The sequence below is a fragment of the Anguilla rostrata genome, chromosome 3 (assembly GCF_018555375.3).
Source record: "Anguilla rostrata isolate EN2019 chromosome 3, ASM1855537v3, whole genome shotgun sequence".
NCBI lineage: Eukaryota > Metazoa > Chordata > Actinopteri > Anguilliformes > Anguillidae > Anguilla > Anguilla rostrata.
This window is the reverse complement of record NC_057935.1, coordinates 26,713,752-26,738,251: the sequence shown is the minus strand read 5'-3', so window position 1 is coordinate 26,738,251 and position 24,500 is coordinate 26,713,752. Positions and strand designations below refer to the sequence as shown.

At 43.1% G+C, this 24,500-nt stretch overlaps 2 protein-coding genes across 4 annotated transcripts in view; one reads left to right on the top strand and one right to left on the bottom strand.

Annotated features, from left to right (window-relative positions):
* The window catches only part of cyfip1 (cytoplasmic FMR1 interacting protein 1), a 68,472-nt gene that overhangs the window by 40,451 nt on the left and 3,521 nt on the right, over positions 1–24,500 (top strand). For both annotated transcript variants that reach the window (XM_064327001.1, XM_064327003.1), the window contains exons 24-29: positions 10,984–11,127; positions 13,810–13,900; positions 16,923–17,053; positions 22,238–22,310; positions 22,585–22,679; positions 23,433–23,671. In XM_064327001.1, coding sequence (XP_064183071.1) covers positions 10,984–11,127; positions 13,810–13,900; positions 16,923–17,053; positions 22,238–22,310; positions 22,585–22,679; positions 23,433–23,671 — 773 coding nt within the window. The remainder of the gene's footprint in view (positions 1–10,983; positions 11,128–13,809; positions 13,901–16,922; positions 17,054–22,237; positions 22,311–22,584; positions 22,680–23,432; positions 23,672–24,500) is intronic.
* LOC135250573 (fibronectin type III domain-containing protein 9) lies at positions 4,353–10,337 on the bottom strand. Of its 2 annotated transcripts, none has more exons than XM_064327010.1 (2): positions 9,837–10,337; positions 4,353–5,385 (listed from the first exon to the last, which is right to left on the bottom strand). In XM_064327010.1, exon 2 carries the CDS (start codon positions 5,294–5,296, stop codon positions 4,685–4,687), a length of 612 nt encoding a protein of 203 aa, XP_064183080.1. In that variant the 5' UTR covers positions 5,297–5,385; positions 9,837–10,337; the 3' UTR covers positions 4,353–4,684. The 2 variants fall into 2 exon arrangements, with proteins under 2 accessions (XP_064183080.1, XP_064183079.1); XM_064327009.1 differs by lacking the exon at positions 9,837–10,337 and adding an exon at positions 9,354–9,776.

The following is a 24,500-nucleotide window of genomic DNA, read 5'->3' as shown; positions in this document are numbered from 1 at the left end:
AATATTCTGCCACGGCTTCAGTTTGAAGAAAAGCAACAACATTTTTGTGTAAGGCACGCAAACGGCTACGGCATCCTTATGTGGAGCGTGCAAGCCAATCACAACGAGAGACTCGGAGTGTGGCACATTACATTTTGCGACTTGATCACGGCGCGTGTTTGTTTGTAAACCAACGAACAAAAGAGAAGTAATAAACCAACGAAAGAATTTCTGTAAAAATGTCTGGTCTGAGACGAGGGAACTTTCATCTTTCTGTACAGAGGATGAAATTAACAGAGAGGATTGTGGTACCTTTAGTATTTGTGTTGTTTGGTCATTTATGTATGATTTATGTATAACTGTTAAAAATGATGATTTTGACTAAAAGAGCCCCTTCCCCCACCCCGGTATTGAGCACAGGGTTGATGCATTCTCAATATGGACCTGATTTTATTGCGGCTGTTTGAAAAGGAGGAGGAATAATTTATTGAAATTACAGAGTAGGAAGTAGAAGGTCACAAATTTTGACCCGAAGTGGTACTTCGGTCCCGGTGATGTTTGATTGCTGTCGCTGCAGTAAATAAGAAAAAAAAAGAAAGAAATACAGTGGATAAAAATAAAATAAGTACCTTCTTGAGTTTGCCTTGTTAAGGTACACCGTGGTTCTTTAACTTCATCTTCCGGGGGGCCAGATTATTTTTGAAAGTGCTGCATAGGGGCCAAATATGTATCACATTATACTTTTAAAACAGTGTGGGAATAAGATGCACATTTAATCTGGTTACCTTAAAATATGCATAATGCACTTATTATTGTGTCTTTTGTGGGAGGTAAGCAAGCACACTGTAGGTGAAGACTGGCAGTTGTCACAGTTTGAATAGTGTGCTTTTCTCAGGGGTCAAAGGGCCAAGACTTCATCTGTGGTGGGCTGCGTTTTACCCTCGGACCACTGCTTTAATAGCCTTGGTGTGTAAGGCAGGCAGTTGGGTTCTGAGATCACTGGGTGGACAGTGGTCTTAGGGTGCTGCTGCTGTCTTTAGGGTTAAGAGTCGCATGACCAAAGATTTTTGTCACAAGGGTCATGGGACCAAAAAGCCTGGTCCTTGAGGATCATGTGACCAAAGGGCCAGGCCCCTAAGGGTCATGTGACTTTAAGGGTTGGGCCCCAGGCGTCTGTGTTACCCCTTTTCCACCAAGGCATTTTGAGGGCCGGTTCGGAGCCGGTGCCTAATCGCGAACCAGTTCTTCGCTTTTCGACAGCAAAAGAACCGGCTCTCGGCCGGGAAAACTGGTTCCAAAGCAGCATCAACACTTTCTGTGCCGGCAGATAAGTCAGAGGTGGTCCAGCGCTAGCTTTTGGTTACTAAGGGAATGTGTATTGACCACCCCATATAAATGAATGGAACTTCATAAATTTGCTAGCATACTGTTTAAGTGTCCTGTCTTGCGTATTTAAGGTTAATATATCAGCACGTCTAGGAATCCGTACATATTCACTGTTGTAACCCAAGTCGCAGGACGCAAAGCAGCCGTTAGGAAAGTTTGAAATTATGAAGCAACGTCTGCGCCATTGGATTTAATGGGTCACGATGAGAGAATTCCGAGCATGTTGTTTGTCTTAAAGTTGATATAGTAAATAAGGCCTTATTAATATAACTAAATGTATGAAGTTGTTTTTTTTTACATTTAGACAGTTTATTATCTGTATTTTTACAGGACATACATTTTAATAGGTAACGATGTTGCTGGGAAAGCGGAGATGTATACAGACGTATACTGTGATGTAGTGATGTGGCTCTCTAGCCCGTGGAAAAGCAAACCGGTTCTTAGAAGGTTCGCAAGTTGAACCAACTGCGAACTGGCACTAGCACCAGCCCAGAACCAGAACTAGGTTTGCGTTGGTGGAAAAGGGGTATGTGAGGGCCAGCTGCAGAAGTGGTGGGATTGTGCGTCAATGACCTCCAGGCTGTGTGCCTACCCCCCTTGTAGGCTGCAGAGGTGCAGATAGGCAGAGTTCCTGCGCCTCATTGATTACACCTGGAGGAATGAAATGCAATTGGTTGGAATGACATGAAGTGGGCGGGTACAGAGACTGGCCAGCCACTGGCTCTTTCTCACAGCCTCCAGCTGTTTTTAGAAAATTGGGTTTCATTTACGAACTGCTTTCAGAGCCATACGAATATGAGAAGGTGTTTCAAACCTTTTTTGCTTTCATGTTAGTGTGCATGTGTCAGGGCATGAATGTTCCTTAGTCTGTGTGTGCTTGTATGTGTATCTTGTTGTGTTTATGTGTGTGTGTGTGTGTGTGTGTGTGTGTGCATGTGCATGTGCGTCCATTCTTGTGTTAGGAAGAGGGCATCTCTATTGACCGGTTCACGGTTTGAACAGTCTGGCCTGCTATTGCTGGCAGTCAGCAGTAAGGATTCTTTGTTGAGAGAATGACTCATAGCTGTCTTGTGGTATTGATGGAAGTGTCCTTTGTTTTCTTAGTTCATTCTTCTCTCTATCTCTCGTGACCACCTGGGTTTTGTGCAGGGCTTGACATTAACTTTTTGACTCACCAGCCACTGTGGCTATTAGTTTTTCAAAGTCCTAGTGCACTCAGCATTTTCTCTGTGATAAGCCTGCTTTTCTTATTTTGCAGTGCTAAATAAAGCGACTTTGAAATGGACATCCATTCATCCATTTTTGGTCAAAGTTCATGCCAAGCCATTTTTTTTCTGTTGCAATTGTTGTCACTTCCATATTTTACGATCAGAACTGGAGAACCACAATGAATCTAAGTAATTAGATATACAAATGTTTGTTTGTGCGCCATGTTTCGCTGTTTGATTTAGGCCATGTTTGCCTTCTCCCCCAGTGTCCTACTGAGCAAGCCAGAGGGCAAAGTGGATAGCCAATGGGATAAGCACACTGTGTGTTCCCAGTGCTCATGGGAGTTGTAGTATGTAGTATCATCACAAATTGACTTAAATATTTAAAATGCCTTTTGTAAACTACAAAAAATGTTTTTAAAAAAATGCTCCCTAAGAGGTCCCCTGTTGAAGTGGCTAGTAAGAGTGAACGAGTTGCATGTCACTGCTGAATTCTACATGCATTTGGTGGGTGTTAATGTCAAGCCCTGGTTCTGAGTCTTATTTCCCCTTTCCTCGTCTATAGCTCTGGATATAAATAACCTGTTTGTCTTCATGCAAGTGCAGTTGACCCTTATTTTTATATTTTTATTTTTATCCTATTTAATATGTTGCACTGAATTAATTAGTGGTTTATGAAAACCTTCCACTTGATTGGGATTTAGATACACAAATTATTGTGGGATCTCACTGAATTTCACACTTTTTTGAAAGCTTAGTCAATGTTTGTTTGGTTGAAAGGCTGATGAAGCATCATGCGTTGCAGTCCTTTTTTTAACTGCCTGGTACAGAGTTTGGCAGAGCGGATTCCCGTTGTGCCCTTGTCATGTTGAAGGACCTGCAAAAAATGTTTCTTCCAGAGTGCATCAAGTACTGTAATTGCTTTTCTATTCCAGTTCTGTCTGCTTGAACTGCTGTTCACTTCCTGGCTTGAAAATACCTAGAATGTTCTGTGAGGAATTTGCAGTGAATGAATTGGATTGCAGTTCATTTCCTGAGGTGAGATGGAGTGAACCTGACCCCGGTGGTCACTGGGCTGGGGTTGCTTTGAAAAGTCGCCTTCGGGAAGCGTCCTTAGTCGGGTCTGCTAAAAAGCACTTGTGATTTCTTATTTTGAGTCAGTCTGCCCAATTCATATAAAGGTCATTGCTTTGGAGCCCTCCTCGAGGACCGAGATCTTGCCATTTCCCACCCTTCCTTTCCCTGGGAGTGAGGTGTGAAGACTGGCCAATGTGTCGCACTATTGGTTCAGTTAATTAGCCGGGAGGAAAGAAAACCAGGCCCGTATTTGGAATCGAGGGCCACATTTGAGTGTCCATGCTGTAGAGACGGAGACCCTGGGGGTGTTCCAGTCCAGGAGTGATGCAGTGCTGGATATTCTGGAGACCAAGGCACCCCAGCCGATGTCCTGAAGCGCTGCAGGGTCTGCTGGTTTTTGTTGTGACTGCATTTGGTTCATCGGTCCAAGCAGGTGATTTCAGTTGCTTCACCTTGATTTCTTTTTGGTCACTGAATTGGGTTTTCAAAGAATGAAAGAGCTCCACCAGACCTCCAAACCCAGCGCCTCAGAATAGCCACTCATCCTTATTGAAAACATAGTCAGTGTTTACCGACATTACCGACCAGCTCTTTACATTTCAATGCAGACCGTTACTGTAATTAAGGTAATTTTGTTATTTTATTCTTCAGTCAAGTTTAGATGTAGAATATTAATTTGTATCTGAAATAATTCACAACGTGAAATTTCTATTTTATTTTATTTTCTTAGCAAAGTACATTTACTAGACATTGGACATTTTTTTTGAAAAGCTCAGAAAATGGGTCACAGTTACTGGCTTGCAATTAAATTAGACAGCATTTTGAAATGCTTTTTTTTCCCCCCCACACCAGCTTCTTTTAAACTCTACAGTGCGGTCTTCCTGAAGCAATAAAAGCATCAAGGGTCCAAATGTCATTGAATTTGTGTCCGTTTTATGTGGAGTTTGTCCCATAAGCTAACAGCAGGCCTCTCTAGCAGTAGTATAAGGAGCGATGGGACTGTGGAATGCAGTCGCGGGGGCAGGTGGGAGGGTTTAAGGCGTTGCGCGGGGTTCCTGTGGGTCGGGCTGCGCGGACAGCGTCGCTTGTTCCGGGGCGCAGGTGCGAGGAGGCGGGGTCACGGCCGACCGGCTGGGGCTCCCCGTGGAGGAGGCGGAGCTGGGGCGTCGCGCGGCCCCCTTGCCGTTCCAGTCCTGCTCCCAGTGGCACCAGGCCCGGAGGCAGCCATACAGGAGGACCCCGGCGATGACCGCCAGCAGGATGGTGCTGGCCAGCCACACCCCCATGGCCAGCTCGCCGCTGGCCCCGTCCCATGCCCTGCTCCCGGGCGCCGCCTCCTCCTCCAGGGTGTTAAAGACCCGGCAGCGGTCGCGGGAGAGGTGGGCGGGGCTGGCGGGCGTGGCGGCCTGGCACGTCACGCACAGCACGTAGGTGGTGCGGGGGCTGAGGTCTCCCAGGCCGGCGCTGGTCTGACCGGCCGGCACCGCCACCTCGCGCAGGAAGTTCCGGTGGGCGTGGCCCGTCAGCAGACTGTTCCAGTTGGGGTGGTACATCACGCTGTAGAAGCCCCCCCTGCAGCCCCCTGGGACGGCTGACCAGGCGACGGTGGCCGAGGTGGCCGTTATGTCCTGCACCGCTAGCGACATTCCGTCTTCCTGCTTTTTTCTGGCCGGGTCTTTGTCCCGTGGTGCCCTCCAATGGGAAGGCGACTTCTGGAAGCTGAGAGTCTGCAGCACTGAAAGACAGAGAGGGCATTTGTGCTGATGGTCACATCCACACTGTCCGCTTGATCAGTTGAAGCTGTTAGCTCCGGTCACCTCGTTTCTTGGGTCTGAATTTGTCGCTGATCTTAAGGAAAAAAACTATAACCAGCAGGCTCTGTGGTTTTCCAGGATCAGAATTGCAAATAAATCTTTTTCATGCAAGTTGAATGTTATATAACTGCTTTCATTTTTAATGTGGGCATTTCCTGCTGCTTCTAACAAAATCTGCCATGCCCCTGTGCAACACATAAAAACACTGCAGCTTGTCCATGGTAGCAAGTAATCAAACTGAATTTAACATGCGTGTTGCTTGTAAACATTGCTGTCAATCATTTTCTGTGCTTAAGTAATGGCAGTAGCTTTATCAGCTTGTATTGTTGAGGTGGTAAAATGGGGTGAATTTTTAAGAAAGGGCTTGACAAAGAGGCTATCGTGGCCTTTAGCTGGCTGAGGACTGAAGCACCATGCGCAAAATCAGGAGGAAATTAACTGGTGGCACTATCCGTAGCACTCGACCAGACATTAAGGCGTGGTTTATTCTGTCTCTAATATGTAGTTCCATCTTTAATGTTTATTGGTGACATTCCTTTTTAAGCGTCTGAAAAACCCTGCAGTGAATATTTCAGAACGGCATTCGTTATCTGGCTAACGTGGTGTTTCCCATATAGTATACAGCGAACAGTGCTGAAAAATGAAATTTACTAAACCCAAAAAGTAATCTTCCTAGACTAAAATACTGTTTTTCAACATGTTAGATGAATGCTGCATAGTAGTTTTAGTTCAGTTCACATTCAGTTCCATCATTTGTTTTCTAGCCTTGTTAAGTGCACCTTCTTGCCCTGGCTGAAAGCATCTGCTAATGGCCGTCATTGTGAATTGTAATTGGTTGTAGTTGAATGAATGGGTGCTTTTTGCACGGAACACAGTTGGATTTGGAAGGGAATATTTTATTGATGGTCAGTGTTTCAGCAAAGACACTCAAAAGGCTTGAGCTTTTCTTATCTTGTGTTGCTGTCTAGGGATCAAGCTGCCATTAAAGGGGGAAAGAAACTCATTGCTGGAAACACTGAACTGCAATAAGTCAGTTTTTCTTGTGAGAGGAGACTTGCATTTCTATTCTCTTGGGAGGAAAACGATGCTGTTCACAGAAAGCTCTGCCTCCTCTCTGGTGTACAAATTAACAGCTGGAAGTGTGCTTGCATGGATTAATTCACAGGGGAATTCATCTTGGCAATGAAATTGGCTGGATGGGAATCTGTGTTGCCTGGAAGGATATTTTTTAAGAACATTAATCAGTAGCTAGCTCAGTCCCCACAGATATCCAGTCAATTTGTGGTTTGCCACTCAAACCGTAGAGAAGTAACTCGAGGCTTCTTATGGATCTCTTTGCTGGAAAGCGAGTGTCAAGTAAAAAAACAGTGACAACAAAATACTAATATGTTTTCACTGTAAGAGACCTTTAAAGACCCAGTATACAGAAAACAAATATTGCATAAGTAATCCTGTTTTCTCAGTCGAGATTTTAAATGAGTTTGTCTTGAAAAATACAGTATTATACTGCCCACTACAATAGGATTTGGTTTTGATCTTTTGGAGACAGCATTGCTTACATAAGTAACATAGTGATTTATGCTTTAACCAATCAGCAGTGCATCCATTTTGTGGGCTGTCAGGGAAAAAAAAGTGCAACAGACAATGGGTAATTTGCCAGCAACTACAAAATACACTTGTAGCTGATAATTGGCAGCATCTGGAAGGCAACTCAAGAAAAGGACAGCCGTATAATAAGGCTTTCTTTTGCTGTTTTTTTTTATGCTCACATTTGGTGCTGTGCGCAGAGCTCATGTTCAGTGCCTGCCAAAAGTGTGGGAATGGTTTTAGGCATTTGGATTTGAGATCAAAAGATGAGTGTGAGACAAAAGCACGAATTTACATGTGTATATGTTTTACCATTTTATAGAAACTTCTGTTTTTGTGTAAAAACCCCCATTTTCAGTTGTGCAAAAGTAAGTTACTGGATGACTGGCAGGTGTTAACGGTTGCTCAGACGTTTCCTTTTTGATGGATTGTTCTCACATAAAAGAGCAGTGAGTGTCTAGTCCTTTTGTTTTCATCTTTGGAGAGTGCATTTGGAGTCAGAAAGCATACACCGTCATGAAGACCAGAGGATTAACTATGGCTGAAAAACAACTAATCTGTAAGCTTTGAGGATAAAAGGCATTGAGTAGGATACACAAAAACTGGATTTATCAAGTACAGCAGTTTGGAAAGTCTTGGAAAAAGAAAGTATGCTCTGGTGGACTCAGAAATAGCACCGTACACTGTCTGCCAAGGAGGAAAACTGCAGTTTATGACAGACAAATCCTAAAAGCTGTGAAAAGAAACCCTAAAACAATGGACAGTGACATCATACGCAGTCCCCAGAGGGCAAGGGCGAAAATATAATGAGTCACAGAAGACTTGGAGTGGAAAATTTTAGAGATTACACTGTAAGATCCAAATGCTGTCATCAGCAGCAATTATCGAAAGTCCAGATTAGAATTTGCTGAAAAATGCAGAGACGTGCCTGAAGAGTTTTGGAACAGAAGAGACCAAAATAAATCTTTACCAGTGTGATGAAAAGCTGGAATTATGCAGAAAGGAACAGCCCATGATCCAAAGCACTCCCCTCATCTGTGAAAATATAGAGGAGGTAGTATCCTGGCTTGGGCATGCATGGCAACTTGTAGAACAGGCTCCCTCGTATTTATTGATGATGTAATGGAGGCTGTCAGCACTAGGGCAAATATGGAAATGTACAGAATTGTTTCTGGAAATGTACTGTACAAAGAAATTCCTGTAGCCTCATTGGCCAACGCATCATCCTACAGCAAGACAATGACCCCAAATACACTGCCTATGCAACCAAAGCAATCGTCAATGGGAAACAGTGGAAAGTTTTGACTGGCCAAGTCAGTCACCTGATTTAAACCCAATTGAGCACACATTTCAACAGTGATCAGCTAAAAGCAGCGGCAGTGAAGGCCTGGAAAGGCATTTATAAAGAATATACCAAACGATTGGTGATATCAGTGGGTTGTAGGCTTGATGAAATTATTGCATTTGAAGGCTATGGCACCAAATATTAGACTTTATGGCTTCGATTTACTTTCAGGTTTTCTGTTAACTTACTTTTGCACAGCTGAAAATGGAGTGGGGGTAGGGGGGAAGGGTGGGGGGGGATCGACACAAAAAACAGCCATTTCTGTAAAATGGAAAAATAAATGCATGTAAATACCATTAAATAGAAGCTGATTGTTTGTACTTTTGTCTCGTATTCATCATCTCAAATGCCTCAAGTGAACTGCAAAAATAACTACTAATTCCACTCTTCCCATGCTTTTGGTGGGCACTGTAGCTGCCTATGCTAATGTTTTGTAGGCTACTGCCCCTCCTACTCCTGTCTCAGAACACCAGGCCTTGAGGAATTTTAATTCAGCATTGTAGGCCATTTCTCAGTTTTAAAACGTAATACACACTTTGATGTGAAACTTGATTCATACCGTTTCTGGATGCTTCCCCTATTTCAGTGGGAAGGAAATATTTCTGTGTTCAGCGAGCGTGGACACTGCTGATTTCAGCTTAACGTTGCATTTTAAGTTCCTTTTCATGCATTTGAAAAAGTACTTTTATGCATTTCTAAATGCAATTTCATTTCCAACCAACAGCACTAGAAAGGAACAAGCAACTACAGCCGAAGTGCATACTTACTTTCAGCTCATTTTCAGCATATTATCATGCATCAAAACCTTGAAATATCAGAGTAATGAATAAATGTATATGCCAAACCTGAAAGGCAATTTTCAGCATTTTGTCACACATCAAAGAATTGTCAAACACTATAATAAGTAAATATGAAAAGACATCACAAAATGACCACATTATGGTATTCCATGATTACCATTAAAACCGCAGAGGATGTAGGCTGCAGATGAGATCGGAGCCATTGAGGAGTGGGGTGGCAGTTGATTCTCCTGTGAAGCTGCTGAGAATGTTTCCAGGATTAAAATGCTATTCGGGCTGGTCGAAAATTATCAGTAGTTCAATCAAATACTTTCATGTAACAGTCGGTTGGTTTTTCTCTGCCTGTTCACGGAGCACCTTGAAACCTGGAAGCTACCGGCACCTTCTTTGTTCTTGTTTCATTAACAGTGTTTGTAATTCAGGCTGTCGGAATCCTCATAGCTTCTCTCTCTGTCTCTCTCCTTGTCTGTCTCGGTTTCTGTCTCTGTCTGTCTGTCTCTCTCCCTCCCTCCCTCACGCCCCCTTTTTCTCTCCCTCTCCCCCTCTGTCTCTCTCCCTCTCCTCGTCAGTAACTGTTGAGGCTCCGTATGCGGGTTTGAGCCCTGGTAGGTGCAGGTGTGACCGGAGATCAGAGACTTACAGTAATTGGAGGTGCCGGCTGGTGTGAAAGGGGGCTGGTACCCTGGTGCCCCCCTCCGGGCCGCTGGTTTGGGGCTCCGGGGTCCCCTCCGCGTGCCCGGTGTAGCCGAAGCCGTGTCCTGCCCCTGGTGCCCGAGCGAGAGAGAGGAGAGGAGCAAACGGAGGGAAGGAGTAAGAGATGGGCTGAGCGGAGAGAGATGGAAAGATGAAGGGAAAAGAGCTGTGCCTCGCGTGGAGGTGACCGTGCAGAGACGATGTGATCTAATGAGGTGCAGGGGGAGAGGAGGGAAGAAAGGAGTGAAGAAAAGGAAAGGATTATGGCAGAGAGCTTCCCTCCCAGTCGACTCCCTCTCTCCTCCTGCACGCTGTGTGATGCCAGCAGCGCACAGTCCTAGAGAGAGAGAGAGAGAGAGAGAGAGAGAGAGAGAGATACAAGCCAATTCAAGCACAGCGTTACACCTTTTTTTTTGCAAATGTGCCGTGGGTTTTAGTGTCCAAGAGCAGCGACAGCTTCCTTTCATGTATAAAAGAGGGACTCTATGGCATTGGCTGCACAACATGTAACCGAAGGACAGTGAGTGACTGCATGACTCATTCATTCATCGTCGCCATTTTCTGTTGTACCATTAGTTGCGCTTATTTTGTTGATACTCTAGTTCCTTACGCTTACTCTGTTCTTTTGTTTATTGATAATAATTTAAATATTTAAATTATTATCGCAGCCACCTGAATCGCTCCCCGCATGGCTGTGGGTCATCGTTAGCACGATGTTGACACAGTCCAGATTCGCTAACAGACCTCGGGGCTCTTTAACGCGTTAGAACAGTGTGCTCTAACAGGATGGGTCACCCAGCAACCCCCTTCATGCTGTTGTTTTAAGATGAAGTTGGTTGTTTGGGGTGGGGGGTGTTAGTGGTGGAAAAAGCATCAAATACTTCCTCAGTTGTCCCTCAGCTGACCCTCTGAATGCAGTTCTGCAACATTGCACCGATAACTCTGCCCCATCGCATTACTCGCTCCTGTATCAATTTCTTTCCATAGATCTTGTTGCATTCAGCAGGGCTTTCTTGAATGGTGCCCATTGAATACCTGTCCCCTTTGTCTGCGATTGTACCGGCCTCTAATCCTTCCCCTCGTTCTCCCCTCAGGCTCTGAACCTGGCCTACAGCAGCATATTTGGGTTCTACCGGCACTTTGTGGGCCCGCCCCACATCAAGGCCATGTGCAGGCTGCTGGGTTACCAGGGTATCGCCGTGGTGATGGAGGAACTGCTGAAGGTCGTCAAGAGCCTGGTGAGAGCCATATCTTGTTTTTGCCGTCTTCCTGTTAATGAACAGGAAGACATTTTCAGTCATGGAGTACGTGGGTTGAGCAAAAAAATAAAAAATAAATAAATGAAAATGCAGTGGCTTTATGACCACTGAAGTACCCATTATAAATATGGCTGAGGACATTAAGTGCTTTCAGAAAGCACAGAACCTTTTTACTGAAAAGCTGCGTTCACATACAATTTATCAGCCATTTGTCTGTGCTGCTTTGGAGTCTGATAACAGGGAACAGTGTACATAGTGCAGTATGTGCAGATTTATACACGTTCTCAAAGCATATTGTTTGTCAGACTGTATTTAATTATTTAGTTTTAAATTGCCTCCAACTTAAAAGTAATTAGTACAGCGGCAGGGTACAGCAATTTGAGTACAGCAGCAGTAATGAATAAAGACAGAAACAGCTGTCAGGAGTGTATAAATAAATCAGAAAGGCTGGGGTATATTCACAGCCTATGCCTTCTTCCACAGTTGCGTTTGTTTGCAAGCTGCAGTTAGAAACCCTCCACCACGGTCACTTATTACAAAGCAAGTGGGCAAATCAAAAGACAGTTGACCTTTTGACCCTGCTGCAATGCATTCCTGGGTAAATTTAAATTTGTCGATAGGCAGAGCAAACTGTTGGATCGACCTATCAAAATGTACAACTCACGACCAGATTAAAATTTATTAAGTTACAACAAATATTCATGTTTAATATACAGATGAGGTTCAACTACCTTAAAAAAATTAAAAAAGGTTTCAGTCATACAATAAATGAATGAAAGAAGATGCTAAACCACAGCTTATTTGTCCCAAAGAAATCCAAAATGCAGAAACCAAAAGACGGCAGAATATTCCAAATGCCAGACCGAGATGCAGGACTCAGACGCCCACTTCCAACTAACTGTTACAAAAGTTCTTCTTTCCAAGTTGCCCAAACTAACTTAACCAAAAGAAAGCTGCATAATTTATCTACTGAAAAAGAGGAGAGGAAAGGGGCATGGACACCCCCCTGTAACACACACACACACACACGCAGACACACACATTCACACCTCAGATCGCTAACCCCCGTCCAGTTCGTTCTGATCTCCAGGCTATGCTGGCCGAGTGCTTTGAAGCTTCCTATGGGTGAGAGAGGCCAAATGGTGAAATACATGTCTGACGGTGTTCTATTGGGCCATGCAGCAACAAAGTATATTATAGAGACTTACAGAAATTCCTGATGGTTGCTGGCTTTACTGTGGCTGGCATAAGGTCTGTTGCTGCACTGAGAAAAAAAAATGAAAAACATTAATTAATAAAAATACACTCCACATACATAACTCCAGAGCAGCTTGCACAGTGAAATTATGCCTCCAGAGGTTGTAGATGTGTATTTTACCTCATTATTATTATTATTTTTATTAGTATTATTATTAATAATGATATTAATGATATTATTTACATTCAGTCTTATTTTTAGTATGTTATTTAATGTGCTCAAGGTAAGAAGCATTTGCAAAATAGCACATATTTGTGTTTTCTAAATGTATTTTGTGTAAGACCTATAGAAATTATGTTTATATGTAGACCTTATAAAAAAATAATGTCACTATGCAAGCTGGTTTGGTGGTACTTGAAGTGTATTTTTTTTTCTGTATACTACAAATAAGACTACCCCATGGTCTGGATTTGATAGTAGACCATGGGCCCCATCTGTCCATGAGAAAAGTGCCTTTACAGAATGTGCCACCCACCAGCCCTTCGATATATTTGCATTCCTGACTGAAGTATTGCTTACTCACTGTGGTATGTCTACTCTGAACCATGCCTCATTTCACAGTGGCACTTTTTTTGTACAGCAGATAAATACAGAAGTATGCTTTCAGAAGGGTACTTTTGATAATTACAGAAGGATACCGAAGCGTACAGTAAATAGTTACAGAAGGATACTGAAGGGTACTGTAGATAGTTACAGAAGGATACTGAAGGGTACTATAGATAGTTACAGAAGGATACTGAAGGGTACTGTAGATAGTTACTGAAGGATACTGAAGGGTACTGTGGATAGTTACTGAAGGATACTGAAGGGTACTGTGGATAATTACAGAAGGATACTGAAGGGTACTGTAGATAGTTACTGAAGGATACTGAAGGGTACTGGAGCTAGTTACGATGGCGTATACAGGGCTACTGTGGATAGTTTACTGAAACTGTGGATAGTTACAGAAGGATACTGAAGGGTACTGTAGATAGTTACAGAAGGATACTGAAGGGTACTGTAGATAGTTACTGAAGGATACTGAAGGGTACTGTGGATAGTTACTGAAGGATACCGAAGGGTACTGTGGATAGTTACAGAAGGATACTGAAGGGTACTGTAGATAGTTACAGAAGGATACTGAAGGGTACTGTAGATAGTTACTGAAGGATACTGAAGGGTACTGTGGATAGTTACTGAAGGATACTGAAGGGTACTGTGGATAGTTACATAAGGATACTGAAGGGTCTGGGAGCCTGACGGCTTTACAGATGGCCTGTATACAGGCCACATGTGTTATACATCCTTTTATGAAACCATACCTCTCTTCAGTCTGGTGTCAATCTCCCCTGGCTTGACCATACCTCTCCTTATGCGGTATGTGTGTACTCTTGACTGAAGCTTGCCTCTTCTGTCCTGCTCAGCTTCAGGGCACCATCATGCAGTACGTCAAGACCCTGATGGAGGTGATGCCCAAGATCTGCCGTCTGCCCCGTCATGAGTATGGCTCCCCAGGTAAGGGTCTTCGGGTGTGGCACCAGTGGGTGGTGGTAGGACAGCCTTAAGAGTCGTGCTGCGCTAAAGCTCTGTGTCCACTGTGTAATAAAAGGGTTTGGGCTGTCTGCTGTGGGGCACACCTCAGGTTAAGCCTAAAGCTCAGATGAGTTTGAGCCTGAAGCCTCAGGCCAAAGACTCAGACTGTGGGCCCATGTGCTTGTTGCCTGTTGGGCCTCATAGGTGTCAACATCCCTATAAATCCCTTGCCTAAAACGCCTCCTTTGTGTTCAAGTTATTGAGAGATGAATGCTAACATTCATGTTTCTTTAGCAAGGTACACGTGATCTGGCAGCACGGTCATGGTCACCCCCTTTGACCATGACCACGCCATTTTACCCTTGCTGTCCCAGTCAGGACCAGGGGGATTGGAAGGTTCAAAAGTGTGGTCTTGAGAAGGTGTGAACGAGCACCGCTGAAGACTGGAAGTTGCTGGGGAGAAAAGCAAGGAGAACTGGCTAGCACTAGCTCACACAGCTCACTTGAGTATACCCAGATCCTGACATTGTCTGTGCAAACTGCTACATCGCACAGCAGCTGATCTGGGTTGAATACGTATTCTAAATATTTTAACTCTCTTTAGGGTAAAACTTTACTCTCAAGAGTTTCACGTAAAATTTTATTGTGAAGAGTTGAAGTAAAATATGACATAGATCCTTGAGATTTCTCCAACAATACATTTTGGTAGCCAAAAGGTACAATCAGAATATTGGCGCAGCTAGACATGTCTAGATATTTTCTGTAATGTTTGCATCTAAAGTGCTAAAGACCCCCTTCACTCAAAAATGTTTTTTTTTTTTTAAATGGTTAACTCCTGTTGGAAGCATGACTTTCACTATACAGATTGACTTTTGTGTAGAGCGACTTTTTCCACGTTATTTCACTGTAGATGGAGGGCTTCTCTGTACGTCCCTCAGATCTAAGTTGGAAATGTATAAGCCAAATTTTGGATGTCACATAAATGTTGAACTTATCATGGTCCACTGTGCAAAGATATGCAAATTACAGTATTCCTAATAACCTTTTTTTTTTAGGTTATTAGGACTATTTTTTAAAAGGCATCTGGAGGGGCACTTTAAAGGTGTTTCAAATAATTATCAGACTGAGGTCAGCAGAGAACCTGTGTGTGAAGAGTAATTTAAGAATAAATAAGTGTAATTAATTTACTGTTGTCTTGGGGTCATTTGCCATTAGGCTTGAAGTGCTCTTTGATATATAAATTGGCCAATTATAAAAGGGCATATTATAGCAGCGCTCACACTCTTGTGAGTCCTTAAATGTCTTCATTATAGCAGCAAGCCACCGTATCCACAGGGTGGAAGCATTTCACATTAAAAGTACCTGGTTACCAGCGCAAGCCCTGGCTCACTATCGCATTTGTTCAGAATTTCATTACATTACATTTTGAATGCCAATAAAAAAAAATACTATTTGCTTTGGGAACTTTTTTTTGTTGCGATCAATTAATTGCATTTAAACTAATTTCCTAAAATTTGCTGAATAGAAATGGAATTGAGTCCTGCTCTGATGAGCTTGTGTGTGTTTGCGCATACCTGTGTGTGTTCACAACTCGGGACTCGCTCACATGCCTAAGGTCTGGCATGCTTCAGACAAGGGACTCACGCTTGGAGGACCAGGACCATCTCACATACGGCTTCTGACTTCATGCGCCTTTTAATGAGAGTGACTGTTCTGGCTTTTTTAGCGGTTTATAAGGTGTAGTTGGTATATTTTCAGCAGCAATTCATCAATCTCATGTTTCGATTTCAGAAATTGAAAGTCTATGGTCTCTATAGTACAACTGAATTATGTTGCGAAATTCAGTTGAGTTGTATACAAGCTAAACAACCGGTGAACAGGTGTGCACAGATGTTGTGTAGGGTACAAGATGTGTTCTTATGAGACGTTCTTGCATAGACCACAAATGCGCGTGTGCTTTCTTGGGGAATACTAAAGCTGCCAACGAACCCTTGTCCCTGGGGCCCTTATCGCTCGCCCAAAGACCCTGAGCTGGAGTCAGCTGACTCAGCTGATGTGTGGCGTCTCGACCCCAGACGCCTGTCTGACCTCCGCGCCTGGAATTGCGTGTTCCCTAACATGACAGGAGAAATAAAATGGGCACAGTCTTCAAAGCACAATTAGCAGAAATGATTAGTGGTTGTTCCGCGATTGCAACTGCGCACAGAAAAGAAAATACAAAGGGGTTCGTTTATACTGTACGCTCCCAGCACATCAAAAGGTCTCGGTGAACCAAAAAAAGCCTTGGTCTGCACAATTATTCACAGAATGATTAACACTTTAACTCTAATCATTGTAATTTATTCTGTAACGTGGTCACTGAATAAATTCAGTCACACAATGCAGGGAGTCTAGACAGTTCTGCAATTTGCTAGCATCTACACCAGAATTCTTCATTCATTTGTCATTCTTGGTCAAACGTTCAAAATAAAAATGGTGCATATGGGCCAAACATTTTTTGTGTGCTATTTTTTAAAAAAAACAACGAAAGAATAAGATGTAATCTACCTATGTGCATAAAAGTAGGTGTATAAAATATTCATAACTGTTGTGGAGTATCATGTCACCAGTGGGCATAATGCAGACACTGGACATAGATTCAGACCTGGACATTGTTTTAATGCTATTGTTTTAATGCCTTTTGATACTTAATTCTAAATTGTGTTTCCTAATGATCAAAGGGCCCAGGGTATGTCTATGAAGGGTCGTGTTTGGCCCCTGGGCCACCCGTTTAATGGCCCTGGCTTAAACCCCCTGCAAGGTGTGACTTGATATATCCAGCAGTCATGTCACAGTGGGTGTATACAGCCACTCCTATGCATACATGTGGTTATTTACACCAAGCATAGCGTGATCGCTGAATGTAAATGGTCACATGATACAGAGGTGGAGGTGGTATATGTCTGGGTGTTGACCTGTAGCAGGTCTGGCTCCTCCCTCACGGTTCCCTCTGCTGCCCCCGCAGGAATCCTGGAGTTCTTCCACCACCAGCTGAAGGACATCGTGGAGTACGCCGAGCTGAAGACTGTGTGTTTCCAAAACCTGCGGGAAGTGGGAAACGCCATACTTTTCTGCCTGCTGAGTGAGCAGAGCCTGGTACGTACCACAGCCGTGCCTCCTATACCACGGGTTCCAAAAAATGGGTCCTCGGGACCCGCTGTGTGTGCTGGTCCCCGCTGTGCTTGGGACCTGTGGCATATGCTGACGTAGCAACACGCTATCATTATCGGGCAGGCAACTTTTTATACATAAATGTGCGTTATATTTTCTTCCCAAATTTGTCCACTCTCCTTGGGCAGCTTTCAAGCTGGCCGCACCAATCCTACTCTCATCAGTCATCAGTTTTGTATGCAACTTTATGAAATTCTGAATAGCTTCTGAAGTATATAACGTTCATCAAAAATTTCATAGAGAATGAATGGCAGATGTTACAACTCAGGAGTTGCAACAAGAAGGGAGTCACTGGAAATGAAGGATTCAAATTTCAAAAGAATTCAATAAGAAATAAAGAAAGGTTCGTCAGGAAACCAGTCATTTAAGTGATAGGGTGCCGTGAAATGTATAGAGCAAAAGTGTTGTGAGGTGCATAACAACACAAATGTAAAAGAAAACAAAACCTCATGCCGGCTGGGAGGCAGGGAGGGAGAGCGAGAGCGAGAGCCCAGCTGACACTCCCGCTTTTATGCACCAGGATGCACCGGGCCTAGGTGGGTCTCAATTGCGCTAACGATTCCCCTGACTCCTCCTGCCAACATACAAGAACAGGGGGACCACAAAGACCCGGCAGATGGAGTCAGGGAACATCACACAGAAATGTCAGATGGCAATTTCAATGAGATGGTAAATGACCCGACCTGAGCTTTGGCAATATGGTCAAGTAAGTCCAATATAACTTTACTTGGCCATGAGGTGGCACTAGCATTAAAGATCCAAATTCTGCACCTTTAAAAGACACACAGTAAGATTTCCATGAAGCTGGGTTCACATAATCTCTTGAATCAGCTCTACAAATGAAACCACTGAGGTCTGTCTGATGGATTTTTCGCTGTTTGCTTTTCTCTGATGGGTCTTTTATTTGTGGGCTGATCTGCACCAAACGTGCTGCCCAGCTTCATTGGACCCAGATTAACTGGCCTGAAGGATAAACAACATGGCCATTGATCATTGAGCTTGAAAAAGGGCATGCCCTATGACAACATTGGTTACAACTCTGTAAAGGTTTGTGCTATGTAAACGTTAAAGGTTCCTCACACTGCAATTAAAGGGATTTCAAGATCAATCAATAGGAGGCGAATGGCCGAATGAAACAAAAGTAGGTGCACATATTAGATATTAGTGACAAGATCAAGTTTGGGGGAAATCGGTCCTTGTGGGCATGGGCATGGCGTATGACATAATGGCTTATAAATCCAAGGGGATGTGGCCGATCTCTACGAAACTCAGTATGGTATGGTTATCTGACAGTCCCTTTGGAAGCTGCTCGTCAAATTTCATCGCCTGACAACTGCGTACGATTCGCGCACTGCGTTTCCCTTAGGAAATGTACCCCTGTAGTTTTAAATACTCTTCTGTTTTTCACCTTAGCCCACCTGTACGTACAAGGACAAAGTGTTTGTTTTTAGCCACCTGTTCCGCCTGGCCAAATAGAATGTTGCCATAGAAACATGGCAGCACGTAGATTGCGTCAGGATACAGCTCAGACTGTTTAATGAACTCCCGTTTCAGCTTTCCGTCCTTTTCTTTACGCACTCCCCCAGAGGACCGTCTGCCTTTACATTTTTTACAGTCAAACTCCTGGTGATATTGTGCATGGATAACCAGCGTTACATGCTTTTTTCTTCATTTTTTAAATGCTTTTCACCCTTTGTTCTCCCTTATTTGGAATGCCCAGTCGTTTGTATATGAGCATTCATTGCTGTAACCTGTGCTATTGAGTCAGGAGAGCGGAGGCAAGTATGTGCGCTCCTCCGAAGCATTTGATGCTTGCGCTGCTTCTTATAGCACCACAGTGAGTCTTGATTTAGCGTTTAGCAAGGAAACATAATGAAAAATTCGTACAATACATCAGTGTAATTAAATGACATTGTTAATTGAAAAAACCTGGAGAACATTATGGGTATTTAAAAAAAAGAACTTCAATTCACTTGCTGAACTGACAAAATAAAAATAGAATTTTTGTTATATCCCTGATACCCTTGTCATGTAACATCATGGGATTTAGCCGAGGAAGTGACACAGTGCTCACACTGGAGCCACAGTATCACTGGGTTAATACACTGTTACAAGTACTAAGACCTGTAGCTTAGTGTGCTACCTTTGTTTTTCTGGGGTGGTGCTGTACTTTAATAGCTAATGAATTGGTTTGTAACTCAAATGTGGGTTTTATTCCCAACTGGGGTGCTGCCATTATTCCTTGAGCCAGGGTACTTAACCCTGATTGCCTCAGTAAAAACATCCAGCTGTGTAAATGGATTGAAATAAATGGAATGTGAGTTCAAATGTAATCTTTGTAGTGTAAACTTTATCAGGGTATGGGCATCTGCTGAATGGCGTAAATGTAAGTGCTCTGGTGACAGTGCAGATGTCATTGTTACATTGAGGAGTTGCGTCCTGATACAATCATGCCTTAAGTCTGACCTTTTAGCTCTGATTGTGTGATTGTGTCTGTGTGGCTGAGTCATGAGGCAGTTTTACTGGCAGCTTTGAGACAGAGTGCATTAGCGACGCGCAGCTTGTTTCTAATGGCTCAGTTAATTATCTGCATTTTGTGAAGGGGGAGAAAGATTGGAAAGTTCAATGTTTCTGTCGAATGAGGCCTTTTTTCATGAATGTCACCAATAAATTTGTATGTGTGATGCACTTTCATCGTGATCAGTAAAATTTGACATTTGGGTCTCTAGAAAGTGATTTGGCCTCTGGCTTGTTTCATGTCTTGATGACAGACTTGGTGTCTTTGCACGCACACGCACATTCACACACATGGTTTGACATTTGGGCCTGGCTTTCCAGAGACCTAAATGTTACTAATCAGGATGAGGTCGAAGTGCATCACAAATGCAAATTTATTGGTGACATTTATGAAAAAAGGCCTCAATCAATGGAAACACTGAATTCCTCAACCTTTTTTCCCTTTTTACATGCACACTAATACAGATTGCACTTTTGGGAGGGGAAACCCATGTTTAAATACAATACGTTTGGTTTTTAACTGAATGGCTGCAAGAAAAACCAAAACCACAGATGTCCAAAAGCATATGTGTTTAATCCATTCGATTGCAAAGGCATATTGAGAAACCGCTGGTTTGGAAATGAGCGCTCTTGAGGTGAGAGGGGTGGTGTAAAGGTTGCATGGATATCATCTAGAGCAGAAGACTTGCTACGTTCTACCCAGTGTACCCATCACCGCCACCTTCATATTCAAAGTGCTTGGATTGCCTTTGTATGAATGTGAACAGCTGGCGCTGTCTGCCTGAATCAGTCGTTCTTCTGTCTGAGACTGAAGTCGGCGTGCTCCTTCTTCCGCCTCCATCAGGTCTTTATTCATCTTCAGTAACCCCCCCCCCCAAATTTCTGAATATAGTCGAGCTGTGGCGAAGGGGTGGGGATTTCTAGTTGTCTAAAAAGAGAACAAAAGGAAGCACAAAGCTTGCACATAAAGAAGAATTGCCACTAACTGCTATGTGTTTCAGGTAGCTTGAAAGGTTGTTACAGTCAAAGCCACCATGACAGTGCTGATTTAAAGAGAATTTGAAAACAGTTTAGTCCAGCCAAGGTCACTACTGGTGGAAAAAATAAGATACATGTCCTGGTGCAATTACTTTTTCTAACATTTAAAGTATTCATTAAACAAGAAAACAAAGATGTAGGCCTATACTTTTTTCAAATTCAAAACAGGAAAATAATACAATTTATTTTCTTGGTGTGAAGTATGTCATTTCTGAATGGGAGAGCTAGAGGTTTGAAATGGTGTGTCTGTTCTATAATGGATATTCACTTCTAGTTTCAAAGGACTAGAAGTCAAATTTGGGTCTTCAAATGACCATCATGTGCTTGGAAAAATATAACTTTTGTTGCTTTTACCATACGCCTGGATAAATTGGCTTATTTTCATAGTATTTGTATTTTTTATTGTTCATTTTAATATTTATAGTTGTATTTTAATGCATTTTTCAAAAATTTTCAAAGACTTGCAATGAAGAAAAACTTTTGACATTTAACTTTGTAGAATATTAGTGCCATCTGCTGTCAGCAAGCCAGAACACAGCTGAAAGTCCTTTAACGTTTTTTCCAAATGTATTCTGATTTTATCTAACAAAAAGGTGGCTTCACAGAAGGAAATCAATTATTCAAGCTGTTACTTTTGTTCAAATTAAAGAAATATGCAATATGTTGTTGCTCCCAAAGCTAGACTATGTAGCAGTGTCTTTACCCATAGCCATCTGTGTCCTGCAGGAATCGGCATGTTCTTTTCACACAAGTAATCTAGGTACATTACATGGCCAAAAGTATGTGGACCCCTGATATCCAATATCTCATCCAAAATTATGGACATGGTGTTGGTCCACCCTTTGCTGCTATAACAACCTCCATTCCTCTGGGAAGACTTTATACTTGAAGTTATAGCATTGCTGCAGGGATTTTCTTCCATTCAGCCAGAAGACCATTAGTGAGGTCGGGCACTGCTTGGGCGATTAGGCCTGGCTTGCAGTTGCCTTTCCAATTGATCCCAAAGGTGATGGGGTTCAGATCAGGGCTCTGCATAGGCCAGCCAAGTTCTTCCACACCGATCTCGACAAAACCATTTCTATACTTCTGGTCATATAGTGTATGTTTAGCTTCTGTTTACAATGTCATCTGTTTTGACTGCATCATTGATTATGTTATGGAGGCAGTTTTGGAGGAAAGGAGAAGTGTGATGTAATCTCTTCTGATTGAAAGCCCAAGTATATTGGATTGTACTCATCTTTTTTCTTCCTGTGTTTTCAATATGGATTTATTCCCCCTCACACATATCAGACCTTCTCATAAGGTCATTGTCCATATGCAAGACAGATGGACCATACAAGTCCCTCCACCCCCCCCAAGTTTAAAATATACATAACGTGCGTCTGTGAGTTTGTCTACAAAGCCACTCCTTCAGAGCCAAACAACATTAGTAGCCCAGACAGTAAAAAAAAAAAATAAAACACAAAATACAGATTCACCTCTTGTTTGGTGTATGGTGGTTTGCCTCATTGGTCAGTACACACCATTTATCCTCTCTCTGGCTTTGTTCCACAGTCCCAGGAAGAGGTGTGTGACCTGCTGCACGCTGCTCCTTTCCAGAACATTCTACCCCGGGTCCATGTTAAAGGTAGGCATGTCATGTGTCTGTGAGTGGCTCTTCCTCTCTTTGCTGGTGAAGCACACACAGTGACCGAGCAACTGAATTGGCGTGACATTAAAAAAATTGAGACCGATTGATTCAATACAATTAGTGTACAAATAAAGAAAATATAGTATGTAAAGGGAGATACATTTAGTGGGCAAGTTGGAAAAAGTGACTGTGCCGGTACATAGTGACTCTGTATGGGAGAGGGGTAAACAATGACAGCGTCTCTCTCTCTCCTCTCACTCTCTCCTTGCAGAGGGGGAGCGGCTGGATGCTAAGATGAAGCGTTTAGAGACCAAGTACACCGCCTTGCACCTGGTGCCCCTGATTGAGCGCCTGGGAACCCCTCAGGTACTGCAGGACCCCCACAGCTGTACAGTCGCTCCTTTTCAGTTATACTGTAGCATTTTTAACAACCATTACAGGAACAAAAATAAAATATTTTTGCTTTGTGTTGATTTATGTTTGGCTAATTATATATGCATTATAATTCCCGTGGGCCTTCACATTTTTTGACTATATACATTGTTTTTAAATGTGAATGCTTTTAGGGACGTTACACATTCCTGTAATGTGAGTGAACACAAGCTCATTTTCTCCCCAAGGATATCCTGCTGTTCTTTTGTAGAAATATACTGCTGAAAAGCTTTATTCCTGCGGTTTCTTGCATCGACCACAACCAGTTTATTTTTTGAATAGGCTAGATGTCATGCAAGTAGTCGGAGTGACTTGATTGGTTATTGATTGACTATAATGTGCTGAGGTGAAGCTGGGAGGTTGATGTGTGTGAGAGAGTATGTTTGAGAAAGGAGTGCGTGTGTCTGTGTTTATTTACTTGTGTGTGATGGGGAGGTGTATGTATATGGTTATGATGAGGAAATGTGTGTTTGTGTGATGGAAGATTGTGTGTGTGTGTGTGTGTGTGTGCGTTTCCCCACTTTGCAATCGAGTTAAAAACCACTTAAAATAAAAACTTATTTTTCTGCAAAGGAATTAAGAAACCCCATGTCCATGCAGACTTCACTACACTTGAAGAGTAATGGAGTTGCTCTGCTGAACCTGCTCACAAGCTTCCTTCCTGTTTCTCTCCGCTTTCCACCACAGCAAATCGCCATCGCCAGAGAGGGGGACCTGCTGACCAAAGAGCGGCTGTGCTGCGGCCTGTCCATGTTCGAGGTCATCCTGACCCGCGTGCGCGGTTTCCTCGACGACCCCACCTGGCGGGGGCCGTTGCCGGGCAACGGAGTGATGCATGTCGACGAGTGCGTGGAGTTCCACCGGCTGTGGAGCGCCATGCAGTTTGTCTACTGCATCCCCGTCGGCGCCCATGAGTTCACCGTGGAGTGAGTGACTGACCTGTTCCTGTGCACCAGCGCTAGTGATCATAAAGCATCTGAGAGTAGGAGGCCTGATCTGGGAGGTGCTCCATGAGCATGGACATTAGCCTGATATATGCTTTGTAGCACAACCCTTTCGACAAGTGTCGCATGACAGCATTTACATATTTTCAAAGGAAAATAGTGTCGCACAACACTTTTTTTCCAGTGTCGCGCACCGATTTTGTTGTCGCAGAACTTCATACTTTGTTGCACAATGTTGATTGGACAGCCAAATGGAATGCCAGAATTCATTGCCATGGATAGGTCATTATTTTCGGTTTATCTGCGTGAAAGACCGCCTTCTTTTTTCTGTTTGCATCATTTCTTAAATTAAAGTAGATATTAAATTTATTCCTCTTCTATTTCTCTGTAATTTCCCCGGGCGCCGAAATGTTTTCGCGGATGTTAACTTCAGCAGTTTGGTGTCTCGTTACCATAGACAACAGAACCCTCTCCACAGTCCATTTCCAAATTTGAAATGCAAAACCTTGTGTGACACTTTCATTTGTCACACGACACTTGTTGAAAGGGTTGTATGACGAAGCATAAATCAGGCTTTAGGAGCGGTGTACTTCGTTACTGGAGGGTCATATCTATTTCTGTATTTTATGCCAATTTCCTGCTTCCTGATTGCTTAATTAGACCTGTGATGTAAATCTTCTGCCACCAGACAACTGAATCTGAATATGAACTGTTTTTCTAGTACTTCAGTAAAAAGAAATTTGCATGCAGTGTTCAACCTTTCAAGTCTCAAAAATGTTAAAAGAAATTCTAATTAAACTCTCCAGAAGAT

Coding starts and splice junctions, on each gene's coding strand:
- LOC135250573 (XM_064327009.1), bottom strand. CDS start 9,399: ATGGCTCCGATCTCATCTGCAGCCTACATCCTCTGCGGTTTTAATG. Junction 5,386..9,353: donor CATCCTCTGCGGTTTTAATG/GTAATCATGGAA, acceptor TCTGTCTTTCAG/TGCTGCAGACTCTCAGCTTC.